This window comes from Stigmatopora nigra, chromosome 9 (assembly GCF_051989575.1).
Source record: "Stigmatopora nigra isolate UIUO_SnigA chromosome 9, RoL_Snig_1.1, whole genome shotgun sequence".
Classification (NCBI taxonomy): domain Eukaryota; kingdom Metazoa; phylum Chordata; class Actinopteri; order Syngnathiformes; family Syngnathidae; genus Stigmatopora; species Stigmatopora nigra.
In genome coordinates this window covers 1082285-1105000 of record NC_135516.1, presented here as the reverse complement: position 1 = coordinate 1105000, position 22716 = coordinate 1082285, and the positions used below count along the sequence as shown (strand labels likewise).

General features: G+C 47.3%; 1 protein-coding gene across 5 annotated transcripts in view; it reads right to left on the bottom strand.

Moving 5' to 3' along the window:
• Positions 1-22716, bottom strand: part of depdc5 (DEP domain containing 5, GATOR1 subcomplex subunit) — a 162742-nt gene that overhangs the window by 93001 nt on the left and 47025 nt on the right. For all 5 annotated transcript variants that reach the window (XR_013327305.1, XM_077723785.1, XM_077723784.1 and 2 more), the window contains exons 16-22: positions 13943-14004; positions 13800-13870; positions 13616-13685; positions 13486-13522; positions 12179-12293; positions 3056-3285; positions 2776-2976 (exon numbers count right to left, since the gene is read on the bottom strand). Coding sequence is in view for 4 of the 5 variants with exons in the window: in XM_077723785.1 (XP_077579911.1) it covers positions 2776-2976; positions 3056-3285; positions 12179-12293; positions 13486-13522; positions 13616-13685; positions 13800-13870; positions 13943-14004 (786 nt within the window). In the remaining variant the exon portion in view is untranslated. The remainder of the gene's footprint in view (positions 1-2775; positions 2977-3055; positions 3286-12178; positions 12294-13485; positions 13523-13615; positions 13686-13799; positions 13871-13942; positions 14005-22716) is intronic.

The window sequence follows — 22716 nt, the reverse complement described above, 5'->3', positions numbered from 1 at the left end:
TACTTTGTGTTTTTGCTTTGCTGTTCTGTGGGGTTCCAGTTTTTGTCCAACTTTACAATGTCTGTTTGAGTCCGATTCAATTACCGCAACCAAAATGGCGCTGTTTAAGCGGCAGCCGGCGGCCACGGTAGCTCTGTCCACTCTTGTTCGTTTTGTGTTTTTGCTGCTTTTATGTTTTAATGATTTGATGATTCCATTTACTATGATTTGCAATGTACTTTGTGCTTTTGCTTTGCAGTTCTGTCTAATCACCCTCTTGCTACTGCCACAATGTAATTTCCCAAATACGGGATGAATAAAGTTATCCAATCCAATCCAATGAGGGTCAATCTCAATGGGAGAGGAGCTCCATGCAAAATATATTTTGGCCTGACCTAGGCAGTCTGCAGGCCAAATTCAAGAGGGAATCAGATGATGTATGAGGATTAAGATTGTGTATTGCCTGATATATGGCAATACAATTTGAATTATTATTCACAGTTCAATTCGATCCTGATACTACACTGTAGGACAATGATTGCAATTTTTGTACATCACTTTGGAAAGAAAAAAAATGGACAAAAACATACATTTCAAGTTATTTCCAAAACTTCATTCAGCATTGTAGTCGGCGACAGTCTAGAAATCTGTGTGGAGTGGGCCAAAATGCCTCCTGCAGTGTTTGCAAACCCAGTTAAAAACTACAGGAAACATTTGACCTCTGTAATTACAGGTGTTCAAATACCATTTGCAGCTGTATCACAAAAATGGTTTAAAAAAATGATAATAATAATCATACGTTGTGATTTTTTCTGTTTAGATTATCTCAGTGAACATAGACTTGATTCTTGCTTGCTTTTTGGCTTGCTTGATTCTTGAGTTTGACTCCCTTGGCTGCCTGTGATTGAAAATGCTAAGGCAGTGGAGTCATTTCTTTCTGTAGAAAGCACATTGTTTAGTGCTAAGTAGTTTGATTACCCCAGCTTCACTTGGTAATGTGAGTACGTTACTCCTTGTTATATTTAGTATTTATGTTGGCAAAGTTAATGATCGTGGTTGCTTACTTGAGGTAAGTTTAGACACCCCGGGGTATACATATAGTTTGTTGCATTTAGACACGTAGTTATTCCCCTGTCTAGACTTTGATTACATCAGTTCTGACAGTGGCAACCTTCGGCCTTATTTCCTGTATTTTGTGGGTGTTCATTTGAACACCTGTCTGAGAGGGTGTATTTACCGTGTTTATTAGAGGGTGCAAATAAAATCTCTCACCATCTCTAATGTTTGTATACAGTACTGTTTGTATTCTCTCTATTTTATTAAATGTTTTCTTCAGTACAAACCAATGCTGGTTACTTATACAAGCCTTAAACATACAAATGCACTTATATAAACCTTCAATATACTTATAGTGTTCCCTCGGTCATCACGGTTAATGGGGACCGGGACCACCCGCGATAAGTGAATTTCCGCGAAGTAGGGATTCCCCTTCAAAAATGCTTAATTCGATTTTAATTCAATTTTTTTTACACCCCCCGCCCCTGTATACAGTACACCATATAGAAAACGGGTAGAGAGAGTGAAATTCATGTTATAACAAAAAAAACTGTAAAATATGTTGTCTCAATGTAATATTTGCATTTTCCCCCCCAAAAAATCCTGAACCGCGGAGTATCGTGGGAACACTGTATAGGCCTTAAAAACTAATTATAATACAAAATATAGCACTGAATCAACTTTAATTTGCATGTGCACATACGCATATACACATACGTACACATCCACCCACTAACCAACCCACGCACGAGCACTCAGTGTTTTTTTATGTCACTCAGCGAGAATGGCGGAGCGATCGCTAATCGCTAATATGAGAAGTATATATTACTTCTCGTTGGCTCCTCATAAGGACATCAGGGACACTGGTTCTCTCCCCACAACTCCCTCTTTGTTATATCTCTGGTCGCAACTCCCCTTTTGTAATGTCTCTGCGAGTACTGGGCAGAGCGTTGCATTTTTTCAATTGCAAATTTTCAAATATTTCCCCCCCTTAGGCTGTTAGCTTCCGTTGCCGGAGTGATCGCTAATACTACAAGACTACTTCTCGTTGGCAAGTGGCCGTGCGTTATCCTATTGTGAGGACGTTTCATTTTCTGAATATTCCGAAGGGAATACAAAAGGAAACAGCCCATCGATAGTTTTAATTGAGGGTGGAGACGGGGCAGACAACCAACCCGGCCGGTATAAAAGTTTAAAACAAAATTGGAATTAAATTTAGTGTAAGGTTAGATTAAATTTATTTTTGAGTGTGTCTGCATCGTAACCCAAGTTCATTTAAATGTGTTTATGTTATATTACAATTAACTGGTGCAAAAAGTCTCCCCTCCTATGAACCCCCTATATATACATACACACACACACACACACCCCACACACATCAGACTCCACACACACACGCACGCACACTCAGATTGTGTCTGGTTGTTTGTTGTTGTGTCCATAGACTCAGCGAGTGGTGCGACTTGGCACTGAACGTCTCCAACAACCAAGGAACTCATCCTGGACTTTAGGCAGAACAAGTGCGCTTCACTCTGCTGTCCTCATTTGGACTACTTATTTAAGCTTGTTATACTGGATAATGACAATAAAAGCATCCGATTATATTAAATTCAATTAAATATGATTGATATGGAAATTGTGACATGTACCATGTAATATATTGCAAAATTGAACTTTTTAAAACACCTTTAATGAGTGGTGTTACTTTCAAAATCATTCGCTCAAAGAAATATACCTCACCAACAGGGAAAGTGTGCATCCAGCGACAACGGTTAGATGTCAGTTTTATTGGGATCCTGGTTGGTGTGAAGGGATTTATAAGCGCTCTCTGGGTAGTGTAACCTCCCGGCTGCAGGTACAGGGTGGACTCAGCACTACCAACTGTGAAACGAGCAGGGGCACTTGAGTCCCGCTGAGAGTCCATGATCTTCTCAAACACCTCTGAGTAAATCAAAACAATTAATGGGAAATAAACTGTTAATTGAGTAGGATTTGTATCTCTGTGTCTTATCCAACCAACCTTGAGCACTTGTGCATCCTAGTGAACTACTGACTTCGTATGCCATTGAGGGCATCCTGGCCATCAGAAACATGTTGGTGTTGGAAAGAGGGCCAAGACTATCATCAGAGGCCAGGCTATGTTGTTCATCAGAACCAACAAAACACAAAGAAGGGGATGTGCCTAGGCCAGGTGCAACATTGAGTGTTCCATAATTTTTCTTCCCAATTTTATCTTTACCTCTACCCATTCTGAAAGATACAATTAGAGCAATTTAAGCAATCTTGCACAGTAGTGTTAAAAATAACATCAGTCCAATGTGACTAAACAGATGAATTGACATCAGTACACTTTACATTATTACATGTAAAACAAGTAACCAGTGACTGTAGTAGATTATCATTAAACCAACTAGATTCATAATATATACGCTTCAGGCTATGCAATTGGGCAATTTGTTGGAAGGGTTGTGGGGGGGGGGGGGGGGGGGGGAATTGCATTCTGGCATGTATGGCCAACTCCATTCCTCGAGGGCCACTATCCAGTCTGTTTTCCATGTCTCCCTCGACCAACACACCTCGATCAAATAATTGGGATCGGTATGAAGCTTTTGGACAGCTTGCTGATGAGTTGATAAATTCAGGTATGTTAGAAGAGGGAGATATGGAAAACAGACTGGATAGGGGCTCTCGAGGACCGGAGTTGGCCACCCCTGACCTAAGGCTTAGTTTTATCATTTTTAAAGGGCTTAGGTCCTAAGCTTAAAATGTAGGATTCTGAGTTTAATCTGTGATTTAAGGTTCTCAGCAAATCATTTTAGATATATTTCCTAAAATAATGGGACATTATTTTAAATTAAAATATTGTTCTTATTGGCACACGTCACTAGAAGTGTGTTCCATGGCATTTACCGGTATTGTTGTCTAAGCCATTGAGTCTGTCCTTTAGTAAGTCTTCTAATGTTTTTTTCTCACGTAGCAAGAGCGTGTGTATGTGAAAAAATGAAAATGAAAATCAGACATAGGCATCGTCGTAATCATTGACAAAAAGCCTAGTAGTCATCATACCCTTAGCAGCGTATGACGGAATTGTATAGTGCTTCTCCACAAGATCGTCTTCCCAGGAAAGACCCATTTATGACATATTCATACTTGTTAGCTCTCCGCCTCCTTGAGCGCCATCAATCCGGCGACAGCAAGTTGCCTCACCGATGCCAACAAGAATAAGATGGATCACTTACCTCTCACAGTCTTCTTACTTACCCTCCCTCAGTCGGCCTGTAGAAGGCAGATCCTCGCCAAACGACCTTCCTGTTACTTCACTGCGACTTCATTTTATAGAAGGGGTTTGTGTTGTCGTCACGTCTCGTGTTGCTGCAGGTTCAGAGTCCTGATGGCTTTTGGGAAAAAGTTATCCTTAAGCCTGTTTGTCCGTGCTTTGTAGGACCTGTAGCGTCTGCCAGATGGAAGCAACTGGAACAGGCGGAAGGGAACAAGCACAGCCTCTTCGTGGCCCCTTCCATTCAACCAGACCTCTGGGCGAATGTGCTTCGTCAGGCGCGCACCCCACGACTCGGACCATCGGCCCGGTCAGGGAGCTGGCGCCACCGAGACCCTCGAGTCTCCCCCCCCTCCCCTTTTTGAGATGGGGGGCCTGGTATCCCGCACTGGCCTCCCGCCTCCTCCTCCTTGCCGGAGATGTCGAAACGAACCCGGGACCTGACGGAGATTGCCACCACTGCCACCGTCCGATCCGTCGCGGCCAACCTCCGCTCCATTGCTCCGCCCCTACCTGCCCCGCCCTATGCCACAAACAGTCGGCCTGCAGCGGCCTCTCCCGGCGGTTGCAGACCGGCCCGTGGAGGTGCGTGGCCCACGGAGGCCAACCTCCCGGCCCTTCCCCTTCGGGAGGGCGGATTTGTTGCTTCTGCAACAAGGCATTCAAGACTGGGATCCGCTTCCTTGCATGCGCGGAAACCAGCTGTGGAGCGATGACCCACCGCGGAAGGCGCTGCCGTGGAGACACCCCCGAGGCGTCCCCATGGAGATGCCCACTGCACAGGCCCCGAATCGAGACAGTCGCCGGCCTTGCAGTTCAACCCCTGTCTGACTCCCAGCACAAAGTGAAATGCACCGGCTGCCAGCGTACCATCGCCAAGACGACCCAGCCCCTCACCTGTCGAGTCTGCAGAACCCCCTACCACCGGTCCTGCTCAGGCACTACCCGTGATGCTGCGGCAACTATGAGGCCATCTGACACCTGGTCCTGCCCACAATGTGCCACCACCCCGACACCGGTTACCTCCCAACCCCAACCCAACCCCCCAAACCCCCTCCTACCCTTCCCAAAACCAAAGACGGACATCCCCGACGTAGCCAAGAGATCCACGCTGCGCATCTTGCAGTGGAATGCTGACGGCGTGAAGACAAAGTCTGCCGAGCTGGAAAAGCGGACGGTCGAAGGCAAGTACGACATTTGCTTGATCCGGCAAAGCAAGCTGCGGGCCAAAGACTCCACCCCGACCTTCCCGGGGTATGCTGTCGTCCGTGCCGACCGCCCCAAAGACCAACCCGGGGGTGGACTCATGACCCTGATCAAAGACGACCTCTCCTTCATGAACCTGGGCGCCTCCCTGCGGGGCCTCCTGGAGTCGTCCACGATCAAGGTACGTGTGACCCGGCACCGCTGGCTGACGGTGCACAACCTCTACGCACCCCCATGCCGAGATCCGGGACCAAATTCCGAACTGGACCTCACCTGGATCGGGGCGAACACCGACGTGATCATCGGCGGTGACCTAAACGCCCACTCCGGCCTCTGGGACTACAACCAGCCAAGCGACAAGCGTGGGGCCGACATCGAGGACTGGCTGCTGAGGAACTCCATCACACTCCTTAACAACAGGTCGGCAACAAGGGTGAACCGAAGCACCGGCGGGCTTAGCACACCCGACCTCACCTTTGCCCACCCGCGGCTCGCCAACCATGCCGAATGGACTGTTGATGAGGACCTTGGATCCGACCACCTACCCCTGTCCATCTCAGTGGCCTGTGTCGTCCGCCCGTCGTGCCCGCCCCTACCAACGGCACGGTGGAACCACAAAGACGTCGACTGGGCAACCTTCACTCAAGACGTAGAAGATGCAGTACTGAGTTTTGGAACCAACACGTCCCCGCCGCTGACCAACCGCCTCTCCCGCTTCACGACCCTGTTGAAGGAGGTGGGGAAGCGCGTCGTTGCCAAATCCCGGAGAGGCAAGACGAGCAATACCTGGATGTCGGCTGACGTGAGATCTGCTATCAAAGACCGCAATCGCCTACGCCGCTCCATAAGCACCCACAGAGAAGACTGGCTGGCCGCTTGCAGGAAAGTGAACTCACTCACCCGGTCGGCCAAGGAAGCAAAGTGGGCTGCCCTATTGGAGGAGCTGGAGTTCAACCCGGACACCAGCAAAACCTGGCGTTTGATCCGCTCTCTCAGCGGATCACCCGATAACTGCGCGCTCACTGAGTCCTTGCAACACAACGGCCGCCTCTACACCACCAATGTGGGGAAAGCCGGTGTTTTTGCAAAGCACTATGCCGCAGTGTGCAGACTCTCCTTCTCCAAAGAAAAACGACACCGCATCCGAGAAGCGAAGCAACGGCTGGATGCCCCATCAGCTGACGGCGAGAGCTGCGCGGATTTCAGCGAGCGGGAGCTCAAAACTGCGATCCATCAGATGCGACCGACTGGCGCCCCAGGCCCGGACGATATCCCCCCATCCTTCGTCAAGGCGCTGGGACCTGCGGCCAGGCGGGAACTCCTGGGAATCTTCAATGAATCCTTCAGATCCGGTTCCTGCCCGCAGGCATGGAGAGAGGACACCATCTACCACTAAGGAAGACTGGCAAACCTGCCAGTGACATCTCTTCCTATCGTCCAATCAGCCTGACCTCGTGTGTGGTGAAGACCCTCGAGAGAATCATCCACAACCGAGTGTACTACGAGGCAGAAACCAGAGGTTGGATCTGCAGATAGCAGGCGGGCTTCCGCAAACTGAGGAGCTGCGAAGACCAGATCCTCCACGTCACGCAGACCATTAGCGACGGCTTCCAGCGGAAAAAACCGCTCCGCGGAGTGATGGCCCTGCTGGACTACAGCAAAGCCTACGACCGTGTCTGGAAGGAGGATCTCCTCCTGACGGCGCTGGACGTAGGCATGCCAGCCCAAACTGCCCGGTGGTTAAAGAGCTTCCTCTCCGACCGCCGAGCCAGGGTCCTAATAAACGGGGAGCGGGGAAAGTCCGTTCCACTGCGCCAAGGTCTCCCCCAAGGCTCTGTCCTTGCACCCCTCCTCTTCGTGTTATACATCAACAATCTCCAAAGAGTCATCCCAGCAGGGGTCGACATCGCGCTTTATGCCGACGATGTTGCCCTGCTGGCACAGAGTACACGCAAGGAAGACGCTGAGGCGGCGATCCAGAACGCAGTCGGAGCTGTCTGCGAGTGGAGCTGCAAAAAGAAGATGAAGTTGAACGCCTCGAAGAGTGAGGTCACTTTCTTCTCAACCGACCCAAGGGAGGCTTCCTGGACCCTGTCCGTCACTGTGGGAACAACGAGCCTGCGCTTCAACCCCACCCCCAAATTCCTTGGGGTAAAGCTCGACAGGTGCCTGAGTTTCGGGCCACACGTGAAGGCCGTCACCAAGACAGTGGCTTCCCGAAACCGCATCCTTGCCTCTCTGACCACAAAAGACTGGGGTTGGCAGAAAAACAGCCTACGCTCTGTCCACCTCGCCCTTCAGCGGAGCGTCATGGACTATGCCGCCTCAGCATGGCAACCCTTCCTGTCGCGGTCCCGACTCGACGACCTTGGTCGCGCCCAGAACAGTGCCCTGCGCATCGTGACGGGCCAACTGAGGACTACACCAGTCGAGGCGCTGCAGCTAGAAGCGGGCGTGTGCTCCTACTCCTCGCGAGTAAACCAACTAGCAGCCATCTCCTTTGAAAAAGCCCTCCGCCTTCCTCCTGATCACCCTCGGCACGAACTTGCTACTAAGACAGTCGTGCACCGTCTCCAGCGTTCCAGCTGGCGCAAGACCGCGTCGGGAATTATGTCCGCCCTCCCCCCCGCCCTGTCCAACCAACGAGAGGTCCTCCCGCCCCCCATCGAGTGCCCATGGGTGAACGACACCGACCTCTGGACGGTCTCTGCAACCCTAGGGAGTGCCACAAAACTCGATGCCCTGCCAGTCCTTCGGGAACGTGACATCTCCGCCATCCGTGCAGTCGCACCAGAGGTCACCATCTACACCGACGGCTCTGCTACCGATGGAACAAGGGCCGGCGGGGTGGCAATGATCGTCACCACTGGACATCCGGCAGACCCAATCACCACGCACTCATAGCTGATGCGTGGGGCCCCTTTCACGTCCTCCTTCGAGGAAGAGAAGGCGGCCATGACAATGGCCCTGCAATGGCTAACTGACACGAACATAGCTGGTGACGTCGCAGTGTGCTCGGACAGTCAATCACTACTGACTGCCATCGCCAGCCACTCGGCCGACACCGGCGAAATCTGTCGTCTGCTGAACCAGCGCAGGGCTCGGACAGCCCTCCTGTGGACCCCAGGTCACTGCGGGTTGCCTGGGAACGAGATGGCAGACGCCCTAGCGAAGGAAGCCGCCTCCTCCAAGGTCGATGAGCCACGACCAATCTCATTCGCCCCAGCCAAGGCAGCCATCAGACGACTAATTCGCGACAATCCACCTAGACCGGATCATTGCGCAGCGGTCGTCTACCCAAAATATAACTGGCGCCTAGACTGTGCGCGCGTGAAGAACCGGAGCGACGCGGTTCTCATCGCCCGCCTCCGCTCGGGCCACCACCCAAGCCTGAGAGCCTACCGTCACCTTCTCAACCCCACCCTCGACCCAACCTGCCCCCTCTGCCGGGAAGAGACGCAAGATCTCGAACATTGGCTCCAGCGTTGCCCCGGCCTTTCTTCCCTCCGCCTCCAGATCTCCGGTGTCGCCTCACCCCCTCTGGACGTGCTGGTGACTGAGCCGTCGAAGGTGCTTGCGCTAGCCAGGCGTACCCTATGTTAGGGCCACCTGGGCGCTGCCTCTACAACAACAACAACTGGAACAGGCCGTGTCCAGGATGGTATGGGTCCCCAACAATGATCCCGGCTCTTCTGAAGTACCGGGGGTTGGCAATGTCTTCCAGTGATGGCAGAGAGCAGCCGACGATCTTCTGGGCAGTGTTAATCACCCACTGCATGGCTTTTTTTGTCTACTGCCGTGCTTCCGCCATACCACACTGTAATGCAGTATGCCAGGATGCTCTCCACAGTGGCTCTGTAGAAGGTTGCCAGAAGCTTGGTGTCCGATTTGTTCCTTCTCAGTACCCTGAGAAAGTGGAGTCGTTTCTGGGCCTTATTCACTACCACTGTGGTGTTTGTAGACCAGGAGAGCCTATCCGTGACATGGACTCCCAGAAATTTGAAGGACTGGACCCTGTCTACACATACTCCGTTAATGAGGAGTGGGGCCAGGTCTGTGCTGCGCTTGCGAAAGTCCAGGATTATTTCTTTAGTCTTTGTGGTATTTAGTGTAAGATTGTTCGCCGAGGACCAAAGAGACAGTTTGTTGACCTCGTCTCTGTAAGCCGACTCATCCCCGCCTGAGATGAGACCGATCACAGTGGTGTCATCGGCAAATTTGATGATGGAGTTTGACTGGTGGGTTGGTGTACAGTTGATGTGTACAGGGAGTACAGGAGAGGACTCGGTACACAGCCTTGTGGTGAGCCAGTGCTCAGTGTAATGGGGGAAGAGAGGTGTGGACCCAGTCTGACAGTTTGTGGTCGGCCAGTCAAGAAGTTCTTTATCCAGCAGCAGATTGAGGATGATAATGCAAGGTGGGAGAGTTTGTCCTTCAGAATGTCCGGCTTAATGGTGTTAAAGGCTGAGCTATAGTCAATGAAAAGCATCCTCACATAGTTCCCCTGGTGCTCCAGGTGGCTCTGTGCTGTGTGTAGAGCAACGGCGATAGCATCCTCAGTGGACCTGTCTTGTCTATAAGCAAACTGGTGAGGGTCAACTGAGGGGGGGATTGCATTTCTGATGTGTCGGGCCACCAACTTTTCAAAGCACTTCATGATCACAGGCGTGATAGCAACAGGCCTGTAATCGTTCAAGCTGTCGATGGTTGGCTTTTTGGGGACAGGAATGATGGTGGCAGATTTCAGGCAGGCAGGAACGATGGATTGTTGCAAGGACCGGTTGAAAATGTCCGTGAAGACTCCAGCCAGCTGTTCAGCACAGGTTTGAGCACCTTGCCAGGTATTCCGTCTGGACCAGCAGCCTTCCTGGTTTTCACAGACTGCATTTCCAGTCTCACTTCCTGTTCCTGACAGTCCTTTGAATTCCTGGGGGTTCACGTCACTCACGGATAAGCTCTCCTGGTCTACAAACACCACGGCAGTAGTGAAGAAGGCCCAGAAACGACTCCATTTCCTACTCGGGAGGAACAGCTTGGACACTAAGCTTTTGGTAACCTTCCATAGAGCCACTGTGGAGAGCATCCTGGCATACTGCATCACAGTGTGTTACGCTGGAAGCACGACAAAAAACATTGTCATGCAGAGTGATTCACACTGCCCAGAAGATCGTCAGCTGCTCTCTGCCCTCACTGGAAGACATTGCCAGCTCTCGTTACCTCAGCAGAGCCAGGAACATTGTCAGGGACCCATACCACCCTGGTCAAAACATGTTCCAGCTGCTGCCCTCTGGCAGACGCTGCAGGTCTCATAAAGTACGGAAAAATAGGCTTTAGGACAGTTTTTCCCCCTACATCCATCAGGACTCTAAACTTGCGCTAGCACGACACACGACCCTTTCTGTGTAATAACTTTGGGGTGAGGTAACATGAAAAGACGTTGGGCGGTTATCTGCCTCCTACTGGCTGACTGAAGGTAAATGAGAGACCGTGAGAGGTAAGTCATCCGCTTGGGGGCTGATGCGATGAAATTATCACTTGTTCACGGGAAGACGCACCTCATGGAGAAGCACTACCAATTTCGTCATAAGCAGCTGGGTATGATGACAATTAGGCTTTTGTCGAGCCAATGATGATGACAATTAGGCTTTTGTCGAGGCAATGATGATGACAATTAGGCTTTTGTCGAGGCAGTGATGATGACAATTAGGCTTTTATCGAGGCAATGATGATGAAAAAGCATGTTGGGTTTATTCTGTAATACTATTTATTATATGTATGTGTGTATTTAATCATTTGTCTGTTTAATCATTCTTCCAATTGTCCGAAGAGTACTCGTAACCAGTCATCTAGTTCTCTCACAAGGACTGTTTATCTGACATCTCACCCAGTCTCGGGCTCTGAGGACTGTTGATCTGGGTTTGCAGCGAAGAGTCGTCAAGGATTCTTGCTACTATCAGATGGATGTCTATCACTTCCAGGAACACTCGCAGTGTTCCTACATCGTGACACACTTCACGCTTCTTTATGTAATTGTTATGTCAAATGAAGGCGTGATAGTTTAAATTCAAATGAAGTTTGTTTTAGTTTCCTCTATTTATCATTGTCAAATACCTTAATTGTTATTATAGTTTCAGATGTTTTTGCTTACGCATGTTGGATTAATCAATCACCTTGTAATTGTTTTGATTTATGGCTTTAAAACCGTACGACAAATTACTGTTCGAGGAGATACTTTGGAGATCAGGAGGAAGTCTTGACGTATCTACCCTTATAAGGTTTTATCAGAGATGAAATCTATTTAATTAAATGTCAATAATTGAATAAGATGTCTGCCTGCAGTGACAGTGCCCATGATGTTCTTATGACCAGCTTCTCATCTCGTATCTCAAGATAAATATTTGCTTGAAATTTTAAATCGTATTTCAAATTGTTTGTATTTCGGGGCACTCGTATGTCGAGATATTACTGTAATGTACAGCTCTACTTAGGAATAAAAAATCTAAATTAATATAAAAGTTCTGGAACCAAGTAAAGGTAAAAATGTATTGGTAACTTGCTATGTAGCATTTCAGAAATATATACTGAAACCTGGGATCTGGCTAGTCACGTTGTATTGCTATTATTTTTTTCAACCTCACTGTATTCAAGTGATGAGCACACCTGGAACCTGGGCTTCTCTGAAACTGTGAAGGAAGTCTGAAAACCTGTGTGTCAAAAAAATCATAGTCCACTTGAATCGGCAGGCCATTGTCACACTCCTTTTCTAGACACAAAGCTATTAAAAAAGAAGAAAAAAACAAATCAGAGGACTTGAGTACGGACGTATTTTGCAATCACTTTAAAGATAAATTTGAAAAAAACAATACATTTTTTAAATTAATTATTTTTGAAAATTTATTTTAGCCTTTTTTTTAGCCTGTAACTGGCTTTTTTTTGTAAACGCAAGCAGCAGTTAGAGATACTTAGAAGTCTTGCGTAAGCTGCGTTGTACTAATTTTAGACTGGAGGAATCTTGATTTCATACCTTCTATTTTGCACAATCAAGGTTTATCTAGATAAGGGTCTAAGACAGTGGGAAAAATATCAGCCATCAAGTCACATTAATGGCATTGTTATTTAAGTCTGTGATCCTTCCACAGGTAACTCGTGCATATTCGTTTTTTTTTTTTTTTTTTAGGGAAAAAGCCAATTAGTTCCTGCTAGATCAGGAGTAGGGAATTTATGGCTCAGGAGCTATATGTGGTTCTTGTGATAGGTGCATATGGCTCTCCGCTAAACTGTGAGGTAAAATATAGGAACTGCTGTTGTGAGAGCTCAGTCCCGAATGCATTATTTGGAGGGTTACGTGATTATTGTGGCGCGGACACTAGCTCGTGCGGCTTTAAAAAAAATCCATTAGATTATTCTGCTTGCATACTCCCATTGATTGTCATAGTATGTCACAGCAGGACAATGTTGTCAAAAGATATCAGAAAACCATTGTACTTGTGGCTACATTACTAAAAAGAGCACACATTTTAGTGTATTTTTAATTTTAGATTTTGAGCATGGCTCTCAAGGAAAAACATTTGAAATTATAAATTGTTTATAGATAGATAGTTGAACATATTTAGCTTTGTCCAAGATTAATTTTCAATTAGGCAGGCTACATTGTGACTCAAACAACCAGGAGACCTTTAAAAATACAGAGCACAGCGTGCAAGGAAATGTTCCCTCTAATTTTTCTAATATCTGGGCATACAGATAACTTCCCTGAACACACTCACGTTCTCTCTCTCTCGCTCTTTCTCTCTCTCTCAGCCGCGAAAGAAATAATTGAAAAACAGTGTAAAAAATTATTCAAAAACAATCCCAAAAGTGAATTAATGTGGGCATTTTTATTTTTAAAGTGAAGGCCATTCGCTTCCATACTTGAGCACGTAAACGTTTTCAGTTATTGTATTTCTCTATTGAGCTATTTCACTTACTTTGATCCATGCATCTCTTGAGTGTTTCAAAATAACGCTAAAGGAAAAATATACAGGTATGAATGTGAGTTGTCTGCTTCATGTGTTATAAAAAATATTTTGCAAAATTAATGGAATCATAACATTTCACCTTGTGACCTGCAAGCTTGATTCTGGGAAGAAAGGTATTACATGAATTCTGACTTTTAGATGCATAGAAACTAAAAAAGAAACACAAACGATCAAAATGATTTTTTCAGCCAAACTTTAATTTAATTTAATTATTTTCACTAAACTATTTAAAATGAATAAAAAATGTAAATATACAATCTTACCTGTGGTTGATCCAGTGAGGTAGATGATAATCATTCTCCACACACAAGTCAGGTGATGATTTGGTTTGCAACTAAATAAGTATAAATGCAAATTATCACTAAAAATATAGTTAGTTCAATGCATACTTCACTTCAGATTTTACCTTGAAGAGTGGTACTGCATGTAATGGCTGCTCTCCCATACACACCAAGTCAACACCTATACCTATAATCACAATAAGTGTATCTTGAAATTATTTATATTGTGTACGAAACCATTCAAATGTTTGAGCTCACATAAAATTGTTCAATTTTTCCATAGAAACATGAAATTAGTTTGAACATGAAATAGTATATTCAATGAACAGGACCTACAAACAAAGTTATAGAGTTGGAATAGAATTATTGACGTTAAAGGAAATCGTAGATACTTTGCACAATTAATGAGTTGCAATTGTCAGTGTTTCCTCATGATATTAGGAGTCATGTGGCCTGTAGCTTTGTTCTCCTCTAGGGGTCACACATTGCAAACAGGTCCAGGGTGAGGGACAAGAAAAAAGAAAGGCCTTGTGACGACCAACATGATTAAATAGTGTTCCCTCGCTTATCGCGGTTAATGTCTCTCTCTGTCTCCCTCTCCCTCCACCTCCCCCTCCCCCCCTCCTGAGATGCATGTTGTAAATCTTATGTAATAAATAAGCAAGAGAGGCACCGATTCGGAAGAATTATCTTGTCCCAAGGCGCGTGAGGATCGATTCTTCTTGCAAGACACCGGTTTTGAGTCAGATGTCTGTTTTATTTATGCGTGCATTTGGGAATGCCTATTGGTGAACCTATCACTCCTAGTTATATTACTTTTTAAATTACTTCCTACTTTCTCTAAAATTGACCCAGATGCAAAAATGGAGAAGAAAAGAAACAATAGGGGGTGATTTACAAATAAGATCTTAAAAGTATGTTGCTTTTAATTATATCAAACTTGAAAAGAACAATACAGAACCGGGACTCATTCAACCAATTAGTTAAATAGTATTTGGTTGGTTTGGATAAATTAATTGATTTCAGAATAGACATAATTTCCTTAGGGCTGCTGAGACATGGAGTGTTTTCAGTGCAGGGAGGACATTCTCTGCTCTGTCCATCGCGTGTAGAATATGCTTTGTCATGCGTCATATTAATGACTATTAGAATATTTACCAATTGCATAAGCATTGAACAATAGATGTCAACTAGATGAGGTTGCTTTCTAATGCTTTGAAGGCATACAAATTGAGAGAAGTTAAGCTTACAACTTAAATTTGGCATTGCAATTACAGCATTTAATGCAGATAAATGTACAAATGTACCATTTGGCAAGGACAATCGACAATTCTCCAGGATCCAAAACCTCTAAGAAACAGATTGTTTGTCGCTTTTGGGTTTGACACATGGTGCATGGGTTCTAGATTACTTAAGAGAATGTGGCTCCCATTTCTATAACAAATTCAAGGATATTTGGAAATTTGCTCTATTTTGCACTGGACAATTCATTGGCGGACACTTCGTCGCCACAGTTCGCCTAACCTTAACCTCTGACCTTAATCTCTATTATAGAGGACAAAGGAAATTCACAAATTCTTTATTTGAGAAAATAAAAACGAAAACTCGCTTGACAGCAGAAACAAATTAACACTTTAAATGTGCTCGTCTCTAAACACACTACGCACAAAACCGTTCCTACGTCGCCGGACTCCCGAACGATTGTTTTTAAAATAAACCGCAATAAAGTTTTTGTGGTTTTATTTTCTTTAATAAAGAATATGTAAATTTTCTTGGTGTTCTGTAATATTGGAAAATAATTTTATTTATTGCCTTTTATTTAAAAAACAATCGTTCGCAAGTCTGGCCACTTCCAATAAAAATGTGTATGCCATCGATGTGTGGATGAGTGGCCCAACGGACTACTGGTTGGCACACCAACCTCTCAGTTCTGAGATCGACTATTGAATCCCATGTGGGTTCCGAACTTCCTGTGTGTGGAGTATGCATGGTGTCCCCTGAGAAATATATGGTTTTTCTGGGTACTCCAGGTCCTCCCAATTTTATTTGGTGGACCATACAAATCGCCATTATTTACTACGCAATGGGAATTAGATAACAAGGCAAATTTGGCTATATTACCTGCCAATCTCTAATACAATTATACACTCCTGTAACCCCCAAAAATGACCCTCAGAGGCCCACCGGTGCGAATGATTCTACCCAAACAATCAGGAGAAGATTCAAGACAGGGGGTCTCAGGGTACGGCATCCTGCAGTGGGCACTGTGCCCACTCCCAACACTGTGGAGATCATTGTCATTGGTTGAAAAGTTCACCAATGGCACCCTATAATTTTCAGACGAGAACAGGTTTACCCTTAGCACCCGTGATAGACGTGAAAGAGTCTAGAGAGAAAATATGGAGAACGTTATGCTGCCTGCAAAGTGTTTCAACATGACAGACGGTAGGTAAGTGACAGTTGGCGAAGGCATGTCCCAGGGCTGCCAACTACTCCGGAATTTCAGGAGTTTCTCGGGAAATGCAACACAAGCTCTGAGAACCTCCCTAAACTCCAGAAATAGGCAAACATTTTCACCTATTTTTTTTAAGCAAAGTACCAAATGTTCAATTCAAATGCCTCGGAATTCACACCATCGCCAGGGCTTCCGCCATCATGACTCAACTTGCATTGTAAACCGGAATAATTCCGTATCGAGTGCATTGTGAATCCTCTGAATTACAAGTTCTGACGAATGATTCGTCTTGAGCGACTTCAGCGTGGTTTTTTTTTTCAGAATTGATTGAATAGGGATCTTCTATTGCGTCAATTGTTCTTAAGTTGTTCTAAAGGAAGTAGGCATACACAGCACTAGTAAGTCTTATCAATATGCCTGCTAGGGTTATGTGCAAACTGAATGGCAATTTGGATGGAACTTCTGAGAAGAACCTCAGAAAATCGCAGAAGGTTATTGGTTCGTATTCGACAAAATATCTCATGTTGATGCCGTCTCCAAAAGGATTGACATGTGCACATTTAACAACATGCAAAAGCGACTTCAGCGTGAGACTTGTTGGAATTAATGACTGTAAAATGCATGTAGGACCAAAACACAAACATAAACTTATTTTCATAATGCTTTACTTCTTCAATAGTTTGCAAAAACACACATTTCAATAATGTAAAAAAAAAATCATAAGTTTGATTTAAATTGTCCTACGCTTGTTGTATTTACATTTTATATCGATTTTGCGTGACTCACATTCACTCCATAAATACTCCTGAAATGGGGTCGATGGAGGTTGGCAGTTCTGCATAACCACAAGGAGACACAGAGGCCTCAACTGCCTAGGAAATGGTGCGGTGGCTGCAATAAGATATATCAAATGAAATACTGATACCTTATTTCCGGCCGGGAGTAGTAAAGTAATGTAATCTTATACAGTCGTACCTCTACTTACGAAATTAATTGGTTGCAAGACTTTGTTCGTAACTTGAAAATTTCGTAAGTAAATTCTGTAATTCGTTCCACGGTCCTCACACAACTACCAACTAAACCCTTTAAAATTGGTCAGTGTCCGAATTTTGTATGAAAAATGTGAGGAAACAAAACAAATTAAATAAAATTATAAGATTATTATTTATTAATGTCTTAAAATAAAAATTGCATGTGAAAATGTGCCATGCGCCGCTGAAATATCTTCCTCCCCAGCCATGAGATGTAATATCCGTGTTTTCTGCCAGGTGGCGGTCTTTTGGGGATGAAAGCCACCCACTTTGTAGTATATTTTAGACTTTTACGTGTGCCCTATTTGTCTGTGTGTGAAAATATGTGCCACATTGCATTTGTACAGTTTTTTAATAGCTTAATATGGGGAATTCAAAATAAATTAACCGATAAGGAAATACATTTCCTTTTTGGGTGATTTCCTAACTTGGATATTTTTTGTATCTCAAGTCACTCATTTGCAAAAAAAATTCTCAACCTGAAACGTTCGTACCTAGAGGCATACGTGAATGGAGGTATGACTCTATTTACATGTGTATATTAACATGTAAATTAATATGGTCATTAATTTGTGATGTCCCTTCAAATTCAGATCTTTGAACCCATTGTCAGACACTAGGCTGGTGAAGTAGTAGTATGTATGGGGAGGATGAAGGAATTGAAATATTTGTCTGTCCACCCCAATGCTCGTTCCAAAGTCAACCAAAACACCTTTGGAGGCCACTTCTCCTTCACACGTGGACTTCTTGAGACTATGGTTCACAGCAAGAGAACGGTAAATTGTTTTGGGAAGCATCGAACTCTGAAGACGATAAACAACAAGCTTTTGGGAATTGTGGATTTGTTTTGGGAAACTTGGCTTCTCAAGATGGTCCGCATCAATTTTCTCTCGGGAAGATTCGACACACCTACAAAAGTTTTGAGAACTGAGACAAATTGTTATGAGACTCTAAATAATGTTTTGACGCCTGTGATGCATGTTGGATTGGATTGGATAACTTTATTCATCCCGTATTCGGGAAATTACATTGTGGCAGGTAGCAAGAGGGTGATTAGACAGAATAAACAGCATCAATCATTAAAATCATCAAATCATTAAAACATAATGTTTAACACATGTTTAAATCTTATGAATATATTAGCAAAAGAGACTACGGGGTCTTCAGAATCATCTGACCGGAGGTGCGTGTGTATCGATTATTTTTTGCAAAAATAATGGGATATGATCTCAGATGCCTCCGTTATTGAAAGGAAAATTTGGGAATACTTATTGGTGAACCTATCATTTTGGTCCACCGAAAGGAATTACAGGCGCTTTGTCGACGTCTGGGAAGACCGGAGCCACTGCATTTAAAACCCTTTTACAGGCAGGATTCTTTGACGAGCGCCTGAATTCAAAACGGTTGACAACCTTCCCACTGGGGAAGACATTTGAGACCATCTCTGGTAAGCCACATGTTTGCATTTGTTGACGGTTGACAAATGTGCGAAGGGACATGGCACATTGCATGTGTTGGTCCATTTTGGGGGAAAATGCGACAGTAAATCCTGTGAAATACTAGACTCTGGCAGGTGAAGAGACAGAGTAGTCTATAAAACTAAGGGCCTCGGTGTCCTGTACTTTCCGGAAAGGTACTTCAACTCCGAAAAGTGTACCAGGGAGTATACTTGTGTCTGTTTGTGTGTGGTGATAACATACAGGAAAAAAAGGAAAAAAGTGGCCAGCTGTGTCAGGAGTGGTTGGATTGCCTTTCCTGGCATGACGTCACGATAACTATCAGCTGTCACTAATTACGTGATTAGATTATTTTTGGTATTTAAGCATTATGATTTTCTGTGGACGCTGTCGGATCATCTGGGTTAGTTCTGGTTTCGTTTCCTGTTAATCCTCGTAGTAATTGCTGTTTCCATTGACGCCACGCCGCATGTTCATTTCGTTTGTAATGAGTGGTCAAGCCAAGTTGTTTAAGTTATGTTACCCCGTTTATTAAATCAACCTACAAGAGCTACAGATCTGCCTCACCTTTCCATTTACTTCGGCGACTCTGCATCTGGGTTCAACTTACCCTACGATCGCGTCGCACTACGCGGCGAGATCGTAACAGCACGATCCGACCACTATGGACCCAGCGGAGCGCCACCCACGCTTGCGCCGACGCACTCGGCGACGCAAACCATCCACCTCGAAGACACCGGACTGCTTGGAATGTATAAGTAACCCCTCAGAATCGTTTAGGAATTTTGTAATGAACACACCGTGGTGCGGGGCTCTCAGGCACATCATTGCTAGAGATGAGCCACAGCTGGTAGGAGAGTTAGAGCCGCAGCGTACTCATACGCCCCACCACTGCTATGCACGTCGCCCTGGGAAGCCTTTACCGTTTCATCATGATGCCCAGGTGCGTACGACCACCAGAGAGCGCCCAAGTTATCTTATGCCTATGCCCAGAGGAATTGATTCACCATGGAGGGAGCCTGAAGATTCTGGTGAGGAGGACATCGTTGAGGAAATTGATTTTTTCGCTGGCGTTTCGGAATCCGATGATGAATTCTTTGACCAATTCGGACCCCGAGACCTTCCACTGGAGGAGGATTATCCCGATTGTTCCCCCGATAATTCCTATTACAAATACCCCGACCAGCAATTACAGAGTGGGCTAACCACCAATTATGGGGCACGACGTGATGGCGGGGGTGCTGTGCAATCCTCCCAGAGGAGGCGCCGAGCGCCACGCCGTAGAGCGAAGCGAAAGCAATGCCTGGACACACTAACCACTGTCCAAGTTACGCGCCCGACCACGTCCGTCCAAGCTCCTTTTCCGACCACGTCCCTCCAAGCTCCTCGGCCGACCACGCCTTTCCAAGTGCCCGAAGTTACTCGGCCGACCACGCCTTTCCAAGTGCCCAAAGTTACTCGGCCGACCACGCCTTTCCAAGTGCCCGAAGTTAGTCGGCCGACCACGCCTTTCCAAGTGCCCGAAGTTACTCGGCCGACCACGCTGTACCAGCAGCTCCTAAGGACTATGCAGCCCTCCCCGTTTCAAGTGGCCGAAGTCACTCGGCCGACCACGCCTGTCCAAGTGCCCGAAGTCACTCGACCGACCACGCCTGTCCAAGTGCCCGAAGTCACTCGGCCGACCACGCTTTTCCAAGTGCCCGAAGTTACTCGGCCGACCACGCTGTACCAGCAGCTCCTAAGGACTATGCAGCCCTCCCCGTTCCAAGTGGCCGAAGTCACTCGGCCGACCACGCCTGTCCAAGTGCCCGAAGTCACTCGGCCGACCACGCCTGTCCAAGTGGCCGAAGTTACTCGGCCCAGCGCGCCGTTTCAAGTGCCCCAAGCTCCTGTGCCAAGGCCACGCAAATTACTCCCGTTGCCTTTGGGATCGCCGGTCGCACCCGTACCGAAGCCACGGATCAGGTTTCTGGTGACGGACGGCTATTCTAGCACCGCTCTCCCAAGCACCGCTCTCCCAAGCACCGCTCTCCCAAACACCGCTCTCCCAAACACCGCTCTCCCAAACACCGCTCTCCCAAACACCGCTCTCCCAAGCACCGCTCTCCCAAGCACCGCTCTCCCAAGCACCGCTCTCCCAAGCACCGCTCTCCCAAGCACCGCTCTCCCAAGCACCGCTCTCCCAAGCGCCTGCCCGTCCAGCGCCTGCCCGCCCAGAAGTGGCGACGATGCTCCGGCGCTCGAGGAAGACGGGGCCGGCGACGTCGAGAGTGGTATTTCGCCGGAGTCCCTGGAAGATGGGACTGGCGACGTCGAGAGAGGCAATTCGCCAGTCCCTGGAGGAAGGGGCTGGCGACGTCGAGAGTGCCAATTTGCCGTTGCCCCTGGAGGATGGGGCCGGTGACGTCAAGAGTGGTAATTCGCTGGTGCCCCTTGAGGAGGAAGCCGGTGACGTCGAGAGTGGCAATGCGCCAGAGTCCCTGGAAGAAGGGGTGGGCGACGTCGAGAGTGCCAATTTGCCGTTGCCCCTAGAGGATGGGGCCGGTGACGTCAAGAGTGGTAATTCGCCGGTGCCCCTGGAGGAAGAAGCTGGTGACGTCGAGAGTGGCAATTCGCCGGAGTCCCTGGAGGAAGGGGCTGGCGACATCGAGAGAGGTAATTCGCCGGAGTCCCTGGAAGAAGGGGCTGGCGACGTCAAGAGTGGTAATTCGCCGGAGTCCCTGGAGGAAGGGACTGGCGACGTCAAGAATGGTAATTCGCCGGAGTCCCTGGATGAAGGGGCTGGCGACGTCAAGAGTGGTAATTCGCCGGAGTCCCTGGAAGAAGGGGCTGGCGACGTCAAGAGTGGTAATTCGCCGGAGTCCCTGGATGAAGAAGCCGGCGACGTCGAGAGTGGCAATTCGCCGGTGCCCCTGGAGGACGGGGCCGGCGACGTCCAGAGAAGCAATGATCCGGGTTCCTGGGAGAAGAGGGTTGTCCACCCCCCGAGCAAACAGGGTAAGGTGCCCGACCGTACTAAACTTCTAATATTTCCTGAAAGCAGGCAGTTTGGCAAAGACTTAAGGGACCAGCTGGGATGCCTGCCGGACCGACCACTGCCTCGTCTCGTTTCTGGCCGGCGCGGACGCCCGCCGGATCGACCACTGCCTCGTCTCGTTTCTGGCCGGCGCGGACGCCCGCCGGACCGACCACAACCTCGTCTTGTTTCTGGCCGGCGCGGACGCCCGCCGGATCGACCACAGCCTCGTCTCGTTTCTGGCCGGCGCGGACGCCCGCCGGATCGACCTCAGCCTCGTCTCGTTTCTGGCCGGCGCGGACGCCCGCCAGACCTGCCACTGACTCGTCTCGTTTCTGGCCGGCGCGGACGCCCACCGGATCGACCACAGCCTCGTCTTGTTTCTGGCCGACACGGACGCCCGCCAGACTTGCCTCTGCCCCGTCTTGTTTCTGACCGGCACGGACGCCCGCCAGACCTGCCACTGACTTGTCTCGTTTCTGGCTGGCGCGGACGCCCGCCGGAGCGACCTCTCCGTCTGTTCTTGGGTTGGTGTGGAAGACCACCGGACAATTGTAGATCTCCCACCCACCCTCCCTGCTTGTTCCCGTTTCTCATATTGTAATTGACCTTGGGACGTCTAGAATCCGTCCCTTAGAGGGGATGTACTGTCAGGAGTGGTTGGATTGTCTTTCCTGGCATGACGTCACGATAACTATCAGCTGTCACTAATTACGTGATTAGATTATTTTTGGTATTTAAGCATTATGATTTTCTGTGGACGCTGTCGGATCGTCTGGGTTAGTTCTGGTTTCGTTTCCTGTTAATCCTCGTAGTAATTGCTGTTTCCATTGACGCCACGCCGCATGTTCATTTCGTTTGTAATGAGTGGTCAAGCCAAGTTGTTTAAGTTATGTTACCCTGTTTATTAAATCAACCTACAAGAGCTACAGATCTGCCT